This window comes from Lithobates pipiens, unplaced genomic scaffold, assembly GCF_037356315.1.
Source record: "Lithobates pipiens isolate NorthernLeopardFrog02 unplaced genomic scaffold, aLitPip1_a1.2 Scaffold_13, whole genome shotgun sequence".
Taxonomy (NCBI): Eukaryota; Metazoa; Chordata; class Amphibia; order Anura; family Ranidae; genus Lithobates; species Lithobates pipiens.
Genome location: NW_027507718.1, coordinates 424,120,798 through 424,134,510, shown reverse-complemented (window position 1 = coordinate 424,134,510; position 13,713 = coordinate 424,120,798). Strand labels below are relative to the sequence as shown.

Here is a 13,713-nt window from a genome sequence, read left to right as displayed (position 1 = left end):
GAGCTTCCACCGCTGGAGATCAGATGAACTTCAAAAAAGGTATGTATATTGATTTCTTCTTCACAGGGCTAGATGGGTTGGTGTTAGTTAGATTCTGGATGTCTGTAGATGCAGGGATTTTAGTGCTATGGTGGATTTCTACTTTAACCGCGGGTATTAAAATGCAAGCAATGGAGAGTGACAGTTCAAAATAACTTGGTGGACAACTAGGGGTAGAAAGCTAGGATGATGTTCAAATAACAATAATCTGTAGCAATCAATTATATTGTAGTCCAGATAAAGAAAAGTATGATTTTGCTGCGCTTTATGCCCCCTCCATTGCTCTTTCTTGAAATAAACCTAAAAAAAATCATGTAGACCAGAACTTTTGGGGTTGTGTTGGCACATTATAAAACGTTGTCTGGAGAATGTTGCTTAAAAATTGGATCACAAAAATTTCTTGAAATACTTTGTGGCGCAGTCATGGTGCGTGGAAAGGCAGCAAGAAGCCACTGTGATTTATGAAGTATTTAAAAACCTTACATCCTCTCTATTCACTACTGGCATACTGGCAGTATATACGGAGTGTCGGAAAACATTTCAATGAAATACATTTTTTTATTTAACCTGTTGCAACTCATTTCACAATGTGTTGTACAAGGGTAGCCATTGCAGATTATTGTGTTCTAGTATGTTCAGGACATACTCACCGGCCACTTTATTAGGTACACCTGTACATCTGCTTGGTAACACAAGTTGCTAATCAGCGACTCGCATGGCACCAACTCAAGAGAATGGTCCAAAAAAGAGAAAATATCCAGTGAGTGGCTGTTGTATGGATGGAAATGCCTCGTTGAGGTCAGAGGAGAATGGGCAGACTGGTTTGAGATGATAGGCAACAGTAACTCAAATGCCCACTCGTTACAACCAAGGTATGCAGAATACCATCTCTGAATGCACAACACCTCAAACCTTCAAGCAGATGAGCTACAGCAGCAGAAGACCACACCAGGTGCCACTCCTTTCAGCTAAGTACAGGAAACTGAGGCTACAATTCGCACAGGCTCACCAAAATTGTACAATAGAAGATTGGAAAAAAGTGGCCTGGTCTGATGAGTCTCTATTTCAGCTGCAACATTCAGATGGTAGGGTCAGAATTTGGTGTAAACAATGTGAAATCATGGATCCATCCTGCCTTGTATTAACGGTTCAGGCTGGTGGTGGTGTAATGGTGTGATGGATATTTTCTTGACACACTTTGGGCCTCTTAGTACCAATTAACCATTGTTTAAACACCACGGCCTACCTGAGTGTTATTGCTGACCATGTCCATCCCTTTTATGACTACAGTGTACCCATCTTCTGATGGATAATTCTAGCAGGATAATGCACCACGTCACAAAGCTCAAATCATCTCACCACTGGTTTATTGAACAGGATAATGAGGTCATTGTACTCCAATGGCCTCCACAGTCACCAGATCTCAATCCAATAGAGCACCTTTGGGATGTGGTGGAATGGGAGATAAGCATCACGGATGTGCAGCCGACAAATCTGCAGCAACTGCGTGATGCTATCATGTCAGTATGATGAGGGATGAGCAATGTTTCCATCACCTTGTTGAATCTATGCCAGGAAGCATGAAGGCAGTTCTGAAGGCAAAAGGGGGTCCATCCAGTACTAGTAAGGTGTAACTAATAAAGTGGCTGGTGAGTGTAAATTGTTTTTCATTAAGTAGGTATTAAATATCGCACATGCATTTTGTCTGCTAAAAAAGATTTGAGCAGCAGAGAACCCTCTAGTATTTCCCAGCTTATTTTTTATTTTTAGAAAAGTAAAACTAAAAATTCTAGTTTACCTTTTTAATGTGTGTTGGAACACTCTGTACGTTGAACTCTTTCTCTAGAGCAGTGATGGTGAACCTTGGCACCCCAGATGTTGTGAAACTACATTTCCCATGATGCTCCTGTACTCTGCAGTGTAGTTGAGCATCATGGGAAACGTAGTTTGAAAACATCTGGGGTGCCAAGGTTCGCAATCACTGCTCTAGGACATAAGGGCCTATGTATACGAGCATGGCAACTTTTATATTGTTTTGCTTTGTATAATATGATCAGTTACAAAAAGGATGCTAGAAAATTAGAGGAATTTTTGGAAACCTGTAAAATTAGACGAGCAAGGTCAGATGATCGTTTTTTTTTTTCTTGTTTTTTTTTCTGATGCGCAATGGATACAGTAAATGAATTGTCTATGGAATTATTTAACTTCCTGTTTGGTTCAGTAAATGCTGATCTGAAAACCTTGAACCAGAAGCTATATACATTATTTTCCTGATCATTCAGTGGCTGATTATTTAGATTTCCTTCTAATTCTAGAGATGAGATGTGTGTGCCAACCTCCTGTACAAAGCTTGGAATGTTTCTGGCAGTGTAGCAATCTGGCTTCTGTTCCTATGATCCCTGCCAAAACTGAAATAAAAAAAGGGGAGAAAATCCTCTCTAAATTCTTGCAGTATCCATAACTAGGCTTTGCAGTACAATGGATTTTATTTTCTAAGAAGGGCCAATAACTGAGACGTGTTCATAGAATACTGATTCTGATTAGCGGTTGTTTAAAGGGTGTCTAGGGTTCCATTTCAACTGGTCATTTATATTTAAATTTTTGTATACTTTTGATCCCTAGGGTAATAAAAGCAGATGCCAGCAGGACAGCTCCAGAAGTATGGACTATGAAAGCTCTCTATGTTCTCCTCTGGAATACAGTAGTAAGGTGAATCCTGTGTTTAGATATAAAATATATGTATTGGATATATCACCCTAGTAAGGCTAGCCATACACAGCTTGATTTGTCCCTCATCCATGATAAACAGTGTGGATGGAGGTATCTTGGTATTTTGTATTCGGCAGCCGGAAGCTGTGGATCGCTGAATACCCAAACCATGACTGCATCTGATTGGTTCCAGTCCTTGTTCAGCCAGCAATTTACCACCCGACTCAGTCTATTTTTAAACCGACTATTGTCAAGCCGGGTGGTGGTTGCAGAGCCACCTACAGCTCATATTTCAGCCAGTTCCGCAGGAATTGGATGAAATTTGAGCCATCTATGGGCAGCTTAAGCACCGCTTGACTCTTGGATAAATTATTCTTTTGGAAACAATTTAACCCTTTCATTAAATAAAAAATGTTTGCCTCATTGCTTCTAACAAACTGGTTTCCTGATGATGGCATGTTCTCACATATAGACTGCATTGTGTGGAAAAATCAACCGTGATGCATTAACTATGTGCTCACTGGTGGGTCCCTTAGGGCTAGTTTACACTTGCTTCAAAATAAGTCTTTGTACGCGCTTTCTTAAATCTCTCTGAATGCCAGCCCCTGTCACTAAATAAAATGGTTAGCTTTCAGTCCTGTTTACACCTTGAATTTAGCTTTGCTTCAAAAATGATACCCCATGTGGCTTTAGTGGTTCTTCGGTGTCTTCAAAGCCTCCATAGGACTCTGACAAAGCTAGTTTGAAGCCTCTTCAGCTTTTGAGAGGCTTTAATTTAGCTTAAAGAGGGATTCCGCCCAAAAAAAAAAATATTAAAAGCCAGCAGCTATAAATACTACAGCTGCTGACTTTTAATAAATGGACACTCACCTGTCCCGGGTTCCAGCGATGCCGAGGCCGATCGACCGCTCGGGCCTCGGCTGCTGCCGCCGCCATTAGAGGTGAGGGAATCGGGAAGTAAAGCGAATCGGCTTCACTTCCCGGTTCCGTACTGCGCATGCGCGAGCCGCGCCGCGCAATAGGAAATCTCCGCGCTGTCACTGGGACCCGTGTGTGTCCCAGCAGACAGCGCGGCAGGGCAGGAAATGGCGTAGACTCCCGTGGGAGTCTATGCCCGGAAGTGGGTGAAAATACCTGTCTTCGACAGGTATCTCCACCCCCCTCCCCCCTGAAAGGTGTCAATTGTGACACCGGAGGGGGGGGGGGGGGGTTCCGATCAGCGGAGGTTCCACTTTAGGGTGGAATCCCGCTTTAAGCTTCACCTTGTGTGTGTGTGTGTGTGTGTGTGTGTGTGTGTGTGTATATATATATATATATATGTATATATATGTATATATATATTATAGTACAGTACAGACCAAAAGTTTGGACACACCTTCTCATTCAAAGAGTTTTCTTTATTTTCAACTATGAATTAACACTGGAATTATATACTGAACAGAAAAGTGTGAAACAACTGAAAATATGCCTTATATTCTAGGGTCTTCAAAGTAGCCACCTTTTGCTTTGATTACTGCTTCACACACTTGGCATTCTGTTGAGCGGCTATTTGGAGCTTTGCTGGGCGACATTATTAAGAATGTTACAGGTGGGAAGAGCATGTTATTTCCACAGTCCAGGAAGGGTAGAGGAGCCATGCTCAGAAACCGCTTTTTTCGCCCCTCGCCTGGGACGACAGGTAAGCGCTCCCAGTCTGACAGGGTGGCTGCTGAAGGAAAAAAGCGTCCCTGGTTTCGCAAGCCAAACAAGCCTGTGTGCAAAAATGCTACCGCATGAAGGTTTGCCCCCGCCCGACACTCGGTTGGGGGGGTTGCCTTTCGGGACTTTGCAGCTCAGTAGACCTCACTGCTGTCCGACCAATGGGTCTGCAAACTGGTTTCATTGGGCAACAAGATCGTTTCTTTCTTGTCCACCAAACAGATTTTTTCCCTCCAGCATACCTTTAATCCCGGTTCGCTGGGAAGCCCTGTTAGGGGCAGTAAAGGGACCTGCTCATACACAGGGGATAGTGCCTTTTCAGAACCTGGAAAGGTTTCAGGGATTCTGCTCCAATCTGTAGTCCCCAAAAAGGAAGGGCTATGTCCAATCCTGGACCTAAAAGCCCTCAACTGCTTTGTGCAAGTACAGAGGTTCAGAATGGAATCAGTTTGCTCCGTGGTCACTGCGCTCCATCAGGGGGACTTCCTGCCATCTCTGGATTTCCAGGACGCATACTTGCATATACCCATATGCCTCAGGCATCAGGTTTCTGCGATTTGCAGTTGGAAACGAGCACCCCGATTCTTTACCAAAGTGTTAAATTCAATTCTGGTGCTGTTAAGGCAACGTGGGATCGCAATAGTGGGTTACCTAGACTAGCAGCTTCTGCCTCAGCATTAAGGGAGGATGAGGCAATCACCATGCAAACTCTACAGGAGTACCTGGGCTTATTGCTGGACTCCGTGGAAGCAAGAGTTTCTCTCTTCAGACAAGCTGCAGACTCTCCGAACCGCAGTGAAGTTGTTGATGAACCGCAGGTGGTCGTTGCTGCGCTTCTGCATGCGAGTTCTGGGCCTCATGATAGCCTCTTTTTGAGGCGGTACTGTACACCCAATTTCACACTCGAGTCTTGCAGAAGGAGATCCTGTCCAAATGGGACAAATCTCCGTTATCCCTGGATCGTCAGATTCGGGTGAGCCAGTTAGTCAGGGATTCTCTTCTCTGGTGGCTGAGGTCTCCGGCCCTTCGGTCTGGGAGATCGTTCCTTCAATCTTCATTGGACAGTGATCACAACAGATGCCAGCCTGATGGTTGGGGTGGAGTGTTGGGGGTACAGTCGACCCAGGGCCTTTGGTCACTGGAAGAATGCCAGCTGCCGATCAGTGTGCTCAACTTCGGCCGATCAGGCTATGCCTCTCCACATGGTCAATGAGGCTACAGGGGTATCCGATCTCGATTTAGTCGGACAACGCCACGGCGGTGGCATATGTCAACCATCAAGGAGGAACAAGGAGCTCAGCTGCAGCACGGGAGGTCGCTCACATCCTCCCAGGGGGCAGAGCGACATGTGCCAGACCTGTCGGCCATTTACATCCCGGGCCTAGAAAACTGGCAGGCGACTACCTAAGTTGCCAGATGCTGGACCCAGGAGAATGGTCACTGCATCTGGAGGTATTCAGGCTTCTTTGCCTACGGTGGGGCACACCAGACATGGATCTCTTGCCTCTGGCCTCTCAGCTCAATCAAAAGGTGCAGAGGTTTGTGTCCAGGACAACAGACCTCTGGGCGGATGTGCCAGACGCGTTTGTGGCTCCATGGGGGCAGTATCGGCTGATTTATGCCTTTTACCCACTCAAACTGTTACTACGTCTGCTACGCAGAGTGGAGTCCGAGGGGATTCCAGTAATACTGATTGCCCCAGATTGGCCGCTGTGTCCCTGGTACGCTGACCTAGTACGCTTGGAGGCGGATTCTCCTTCGCGGTTGCCGATGCGAGGAGACCTCCTATCGCAAGGTCCGATACTCCATCCTGCTTTACTGTCGCTGGTTTTAACGGCATGGCTGTTGAAAACCAGGTACTAAAGGACCGAGGTCTATTGGACTCGGTAATTTCCACTATGCTGAGGGCACGGAGATCTTCTCAGAAGTTTTACCATCGTACGTGGAAGGCCTACATCTCCATGTGTGAGGAGATGGGGTGCATCCGCGCACTTATTCGGTTTCCAGAATCCTGTTTTTACAGCGAGGAGTTGATCAGAAAATTGCCTTACGCACAGTCAAGGGACAGATATGAGCCTTGTTGTCTCACTCATTGGTAAGCACCTTTGTACAAGGGGTTTGGCATGTAGTCCCTCCGGTTCGACCACCCCTACCTCCGTGGCATCTGAACCTGGTGCTATCGGCGCTTTAGAAACCGCCCTTTGAGAACATCAGGGAGATTCCCTTGTTGACGCTTTGCCAGAAAGTTGTCTTTTTACTGGCTATTACATCTGCCAGGAGGGTTTCTGAGTTGGCGGCCTTGTCTTGCAAGTTGCCCTATCTGGTTATCCACAGGGATTTGGCATTGCTACGTCCGCAACCCTCTTTTCTTCCAAAGGTAGTTTCGACATTCCATTTCAATGAGGACATTGTATTACCATCCTTTTTTCCTAAGTCGACACATCCAAAAGAAGTTGCCCTGGATGTGGTTCTGGCTCTGAGGGGTATATCTGTCTTCTGGAAGGGAGCAGTAGAAGTCAGACTCATTTGTTTTTCGGTGACTGGTCCGAGAAAAGGTCTGGCGGTCTCGTCGACCACCATTTCCCGGTGGATCAGACAGATCGTGGTCCAGGCTTACGCCTTAAAGGGGCAGGTGCTCCCCTTTCCTGGCACGGCCCATTCCACCAGGGCATTTGGGACCTCCTGGGCTTTCCGACATCAAGCATCTGACTCCCAGGTTTCCCAGGTTTTCACACTTTCACAAAATTCTACAAGGTTGATGTAAGCGCATCTTTGGATGCTTGCTTTGGCCGCAAAGTTTTGCAGGTGGCTGTGTAAAGTTGCAATTTTACGCTTTTTTCTTTTTTTTAAAGAAAGTTGGGTTTTTGGTGTAAACGCATTTTTGATGCATACGTCGGTCTCAAGTTCTGGTGCGGCCGTTCAGATGGCAACTCCTCCATTGAGGGGTTCCTCTGGTTGTGGGTGAAGTTATTTTTTGCTGTTTACACCCCTCGTTTTGACACTGCTTGGGGACGTCCCTACGGTCAAGATTTAAAGGAGCTGTGTCTGTCAATGAACGAAAGAGAAAATTGGATTTTTGTACTCACCGTAAAATCCTTTTCTGAAGTTCGACGGACACAGCACCCACCCCTCCTATTTTACGTTTTACTGCTTCTTGACGTACTGAGCTGCAGGAAGCAGGCTGATGGGGGGGCCAGAGGTACCACCCCCTATACGTAGATATGCAGTCTTGCTGTTTTTACATGTGTTACATGTTCTGCCTAGTCATCTCCTGAAGGTGGCATGATAACTCTATGGTCAATATTTAAAGGAGCTGTGTCCTTCAATGCACTTCAGAGAAAAGGATTTTACGGTAAGTACAAAAACCCTTTTTTTTTTTTTTTTTTTTTTTTTTTAAAAAGCATGCTCTTAGGCTAGCCATACATTATGATTTTCTTGTACAATTTTCCTTTTACATTTACCAAAATCCTATAATAGGTTAAACCTAAACACTTTGTATGCAATCAGACATGCCCCTGCACTTTGTAGTTGAAGGTAAATCTAAAGGAAATTGAACAAGTAAATTGTATAATGTATGGCCAGCCACAGTAGATCCTCTCCTCTTCTGTGATTGCCATCTATGGATCTCTTATCCAGGACTTCTTCTATGATGTACCTTTTTAGGGTACACAACTAGGCAGTGTGTGGGTTGGACTTTGGCACAGGATGAACGCCATGTTCCTCTCATTTAGAAGCGCGTTCCTCCTAGCTTTTGCCTATTTATGTAATATTGTGTGTTTATGGATTTCAGTGTAAAATCTCTTTTGAATTTCAGGAGTCTTCCGTGTGTGAGATGGAGGCAGCATTGACGCCTGAAATGCCTCTAAAGGCGCATGGTTCCATGGGTGACCTACCCAAAGCAGCAGAGAGTTTCCCATCTGATCATCCTGGAGAATTATGTCATCAAGGATTCCGACGCCGAGCTAACACGTTAAGTCATTTTCCTGTCACAGCTCAGGATTTTCCAGAGCCCGTGCAGAAAGCCCCATCTGTTCCACAGAGGAAGCTCATGCGACATCACTCTGTGAGCACAGAGACTCCGCATAAAAGAAAGTGAGTACCGTACTCTTTTTTATTGTATTATCTTGGGCAATTTTGTATTGTTGGTGGAGAATGAAAGCCAGCACCACACTGTATTGTGAACCAAGTCTTTCTTCCATGAAATTACCACGACAAAATCTTCACATCTTTTCTGTAAAGCCTCCAAAAGATGCATTGATCTGATGACTCGCACAGATGGCAAGGGTTTTAATGTAAGGCAAATACAATTAGTAAAAAAAAAACTGTACCTCCTCGTGTGTGGGTTTATTTTTTATTTTTTTTAATCTACGTTACATTGTGATTTTGAAAAGCTTTACATTCTATGAATTTTTGATTTCCATCTTCTTCTTTTTTTTTTTTTTTTTTTTTTTCATTTTAATATATTTTTATTTATTTTTTAAGCTAAATTTCTAAATTAACAGAATTATTCTGATGCTTTCAGTGACATGGCCCAATGCCCAGGTGCTGGAGCAAAGGAACACTTGAAACATTTGTGAGAGATTCCAGCTTCGAGATTCCATAATTGTCCTTGTTTTTAATCTACCATGGAGAGAGATAGATGGACAGACTTGATTAGTTGAATGGTGTACTTTGCCTTCACTCTAGCCTTATTTAGTAAGGAAAGTGCAGGAAAAAATGCATGGCAACCAGATTTCATTTTACTGTATTTGGTGATGAGGTTGTCTTGATTTAGTGAAATGATTTAGTTGTAGAGTGCGTTGCTTCTGTGATAGGTTGGTGATATGGCTGCTTGTGAACATATGTGGGGCCGCTCTTTTTCAGCATCTGGGCAATCGGGAACCTTTGGCAGTCAGATAGTGCTAGAAAAAGTTCTCCTAGATGTTCAAAAGTCTCTATTTAAGTAAAGCTGATCTTCTATCGAGAAAGTTTAGGCCGTATTCACACCTGATCGTTTTCAGCTCGTAAAACGACCGAAAAAATGCCTGAAAAACACCTAACAAGCAAAATCCCATTTATTTCAATGGCACCTGCTCACATTTGAGCATTTTGTCACCTGAAGCAAAACGTCCTAAGCTCAAAAAAAGAACATGAACTTCTTTGGGACAGATTACAGCCTTTTTTTTTTTTTTTTTTACATTGATGACCTGTACAAAATCGCAGTAAAACACGGTAACGCGCGACTTTGAAATGCTCAGGTGTGAATGCAGCTTTAAAGATCAGAAGAAAGATGTAAGTATTGCTATTGTTGGTCAAAGATCATGGCAGGTCTTAGAGTCATGGAGGTCATTCAAGCACAGGCAGATTTCTCCCCACCAGTGGTGGCTGGGGCACAGAATTTTTTGGGGGGCGCAAACAAACTGAGAAATTCTGAAAAAAATCAAACCTAAATTGCAGCTACTGTGCGCCCATCATATGCAGCCTTTGTGCCCATCATATGCAACCTCCGTTAAGTGCTGCTTACAGGACTTTTTTTTTTTTGTCATTCTGCCAGCGCAGCCCCACGGTGTAAAGCACTTGGGCTTTCACACTGGAACTGAAGTAGAGCCATTTTTCAGGCACTTTACAGGTCACTATTTTTAGTGCTAAAGCGCCTGAAAAACCCCTCCAGTGTGAAGGGGGTCTTAAGGCATACTGTGAATGAAAAATGTCAGTTATTAGTGTGCTTATGCTAGCTCTTAACCAGACTGTCAAGCCATCAAATGGCTGGTGTCTTAGCTAATCACATTTGCAGCACCATGGCAACTACAAACCAAACCGAGGCCAAGCTGACAACTTCCTTGGATGTAAAGGCTCAGGATTTATTTTCGCTTTAAGTGGTGTGTTTAGGGAATGGCGGAGCTTCCAGTCAGAACCAGGTCCTAGACCTAATTGTCAGAAACAGGACCTAGTGCCAAATAACATTGGTCCCCTTAAACCCAAAAGCAACAATGCTATAATTAATAATGCTGCTCTCTGCCCCCTGTACTCCTTCATCCAGAGTGGGGGCATTCGAATACCGGAGGTGTATTATTGGCCAGATTACCAGGTGAAAAAGTAAAAAAAATGAATGCAGCCATCACATCTAAGGCTTGGTAAGCTGCAATATATACCATTTTTGGTTTGAATTTGGGAAACTGGGCCTTTCACCATTTACCACTAGTTTAAAAGTAATGGGCATTTCACCAGAAAGCTGCAGACCGTCTTTATCATCGCGAGCTGTAAATCTGCAATGTTCTTTGTGTCTTGTGTGTTTTCTTCTACAAGGAGTAGGTGGGCGTAAGAACAGATTTGATGTTTAACCCATGAATTTTTGTTGCTGAGCAAGATCTAATTTGTAAAGCTGCCTACAGACATTAAAGTAATATTAGGAGCTCAGGTTTCTCTGTTTTTAAAACCACCCCCCCGCCCCCCCTCAGTCGCTTGCTATGGGGACACTCGTGCATGCTCGAATACAAATTGCAGTAAAGTGGAAAAAAATATGCCTGCCTTTTTACTAGTCGACCTTTCCTCTGTCTTTCTTTTATTTTTTACATTTTTTTTTTCTTGTGTACAATGTACCATAAAATGGCAAGTTCTGCCACCGTTCAAGTATCCTCTAAACTATCGAAGTGCATATTTTGTGTAAACCTTACAAAATACAATTCGGAGAAGCCATCTAGGTCACTAAGTGTATAGTTTACAGTAGAGGCATAGAGATTGTAATAAAGAGGCATGCTAAGGCAATTTTAAATGTGACCACGAGGACCATAGATCCTAGGAACAGATTTGGCAGCTGACTATTCTTTCAGACAGCCAAGCAAGCAATCTACCACAATTGTTCTCTTTGTTCATATATACATTGTGTTTGATGAAGAGCCTTTCTTGTAAGTTCTATGCAGATTTAAAAGACATCCAGTAAGGAGGTCAGGAGGGCTTTGCAAGTATCCTGTTAAAAGGAGGCAGCGCAAGCAAAATCAAGTCTGGCAACCTGGGTCTCAATACTATCCAGATTTTCTTTCTTTACTTTTGTCTAGCTGTTCTAATATTAGTGGCATATTGACCACTTATGAATGCTTTTAAAGCGTCCCAAACTTACAAGTGGTTCTGCGATACCAACATTAGCGGGCTAGTAGTGATGTAGAGAGAACTAGACATGGAGGTCAATTCTTGTGCCTGAGATCCAAAATCTAGAGAACCTCCAAAGCTTATCCTGGGGTCAGGTAGAGATTTGAGCTCTGGCAGAAGAGGAGCATGATCCAATATGCCATGGGGTAAAACCTCAATAGAAGTAACAGTTGGGAGTATAGGAGGAGTAGAATAGACTAGGTTAATCCTAGAAAAAGTTTTGTGGGAAGCAGAGTGGTAGGTGTAGGCCTTAGTTGGTGGGATTCTTTCATCTCCAGAACTATAGCAGGGGGAGGGTTGAAGTCTATCCATGACAGAGGAGAGTATCAAATTAAGTCTCCCATAAGCAAGACCCTGTCAACAGCACATGTGTCCACATGAGATCTAATAATATGCAGTGAATGTACATTGGCTGGAGGGGGCAGGTATAACCTAACAAGCACAATTTACACTTGATATACAAGGTGTGTCCAGAAAGTAATGAAAATTTATATTTAAAAAATTATTTTATTTAAAAAAATGTTACCTTTTGAACATTGTCCGTCTCCAAAAAGCCCCTTTCACACTGGGGCGCTTTGCAGGAGCTACAGCGCTAAAAATGGCGCCTGCAAAGTGCCCTGAAACAGCTGCTGCTGTCTCTCTCCAATGTGAAAGCAGTGAGGGCTTTCACACTGGAATGGTGCGCTGGCAGGACGCTAAAAAAAGTCCATCTTTGGAGCGGTGTATACATCGCTCCTTCACCGCTCCTGCCCATTGAAATCAATGGGGCAGCGCGGGTATACTGCCGGTATAGCGCTGCTGCAGCGGTGCTTTTGTGAGTGGTTTTAACCTTTTTCGGCCTCTAGCAGGGGCTAAAATAGAATTGTTTTACCGCTGATGCCACCCCTGCCCCAGTGTGAAAGGGGCCTTTAACCACCTCGCGCCCGCCCTATGGCCGAATGACGGCCGTAGAGCAGGCGCGTTCGTCCAGGTGGTCGTCCCTGGACGTCCTGATGTTTACTTCCGCAATGCGCGCCGCCGCGGGCACGCATCGCGGAAGTTCTGTGTTCGCCGTGTCCCCCGGGGACAGGCAAACACAGATCGCTGTAAACGGCCAATCACAGCGGCCGTTTACAGCGTGATCGGCGTGTCCAATGGGAGATGATCTCATATGTAAACATATGAGATCATCTCTCAGCGCCGCTCTCCCTCCTCGCACAGACAGTGTGAGAGGGGAGAGATGAACGGCTGCAGCGGCAGCCGTTCTGCCTGTAGTAAAAAAAAAAAAAAAAAAAAATAAGTAAAAAAATTAAATAAAAAGTGCCACCCGCCCCCCAGCAGTGCCACCCGCTCCCCAGCAGTGCCACCCGCTCCCCAGCAGTGCCATCCGCCCCCAGCAGTGCCATCCGCCCCCAGCAGTGCCATCCACCCCAGTGCTACCTGCCCCCAGTGCCATCTGCCCCCAGTGCCATCTGCCCCCAATGCCATCTGCCCCCAGTGCCATCTGCCCCCAGTGCCATCTGCCCCCAGTGCCATCCACCCCAGTGCCACGTGTCGTCAGTGCCACCTGTCAGTGTCACGTGTCATCAATGCCACTTATCAGTGTCACGTGTCATCAATGCCACTTATCAGTGCCATCTGTCATCAGTGTCACGCGTCATCGGTGCCATGTATTAGTGCCATTTGTCTTCAGTGCCATGTATTAGTGCCACGTATTAGTGCCACGTGTCTTCAGTGCCATGTATTAGTGCCACGTATTAGTGCCACGTGTCTTCAGTGCCATGTATTAGTGCCACTTATTAGTGCCACGTGTCTTCAGTGCCATGTATTAGTGCCACTTATTAGTGCCACGTGTCTTCAGTGCCATGTATTAGTGCCACGTGTCATCAGTGCCACGTATAAGTGCCACGTGTCATCAGTGCCACATATTAGTGCCATCTGTCATCAGTGCCACCTGTCACCAGTACCACGTATAAGTGTCATCATTGCCATGTATCAGTGCCATCTGTCATCAGTGTCACGTGTCATTGTCCTGGTGCTTCAAAAGTGTAATAAATAGTCAACAAGTTAGATGTGTAATTTATGTTCCTAGAACACATGATGGTGCTACCTGCATGTTGGGCCTCTCTATGTGGCCAGGCTGTGAAAAAGTCACACACATGT

At 44.8% G+C, this 13,713-nt stretch overlaps 1 protein-coding gene across 8 annotated transcripts in view; it reads left to right on the top strand.

Annotated features, from left to right (window-relative positions):
• The window catches only part of TBC1D1 (TBC1 domain family member 1), a 311,597-nt gene that overhangs the window by 181,596 nt on the left and 116,288 nt on the right, over positions 1 to 13,713 (top strand). For all 8 annotated transcript variants that reach the window (XM_077477646.1, XM_077477649.1, XM_077477648.1 and 5 more), the window contains 2 exons: positions 2,662 to 2,748; positions 8,261 to 8,538. In XM_077477646.1, the coding sequence (XP_077333772.1) occupies positions 2,662 to 2,748; positions 8,261 to 8,538 (365 nt within the window). The remainder of the gene's footprint in view (positions 1 to 2,661; positions 2,749 to 8,260; positions 8,539 to 13,713) is intronic.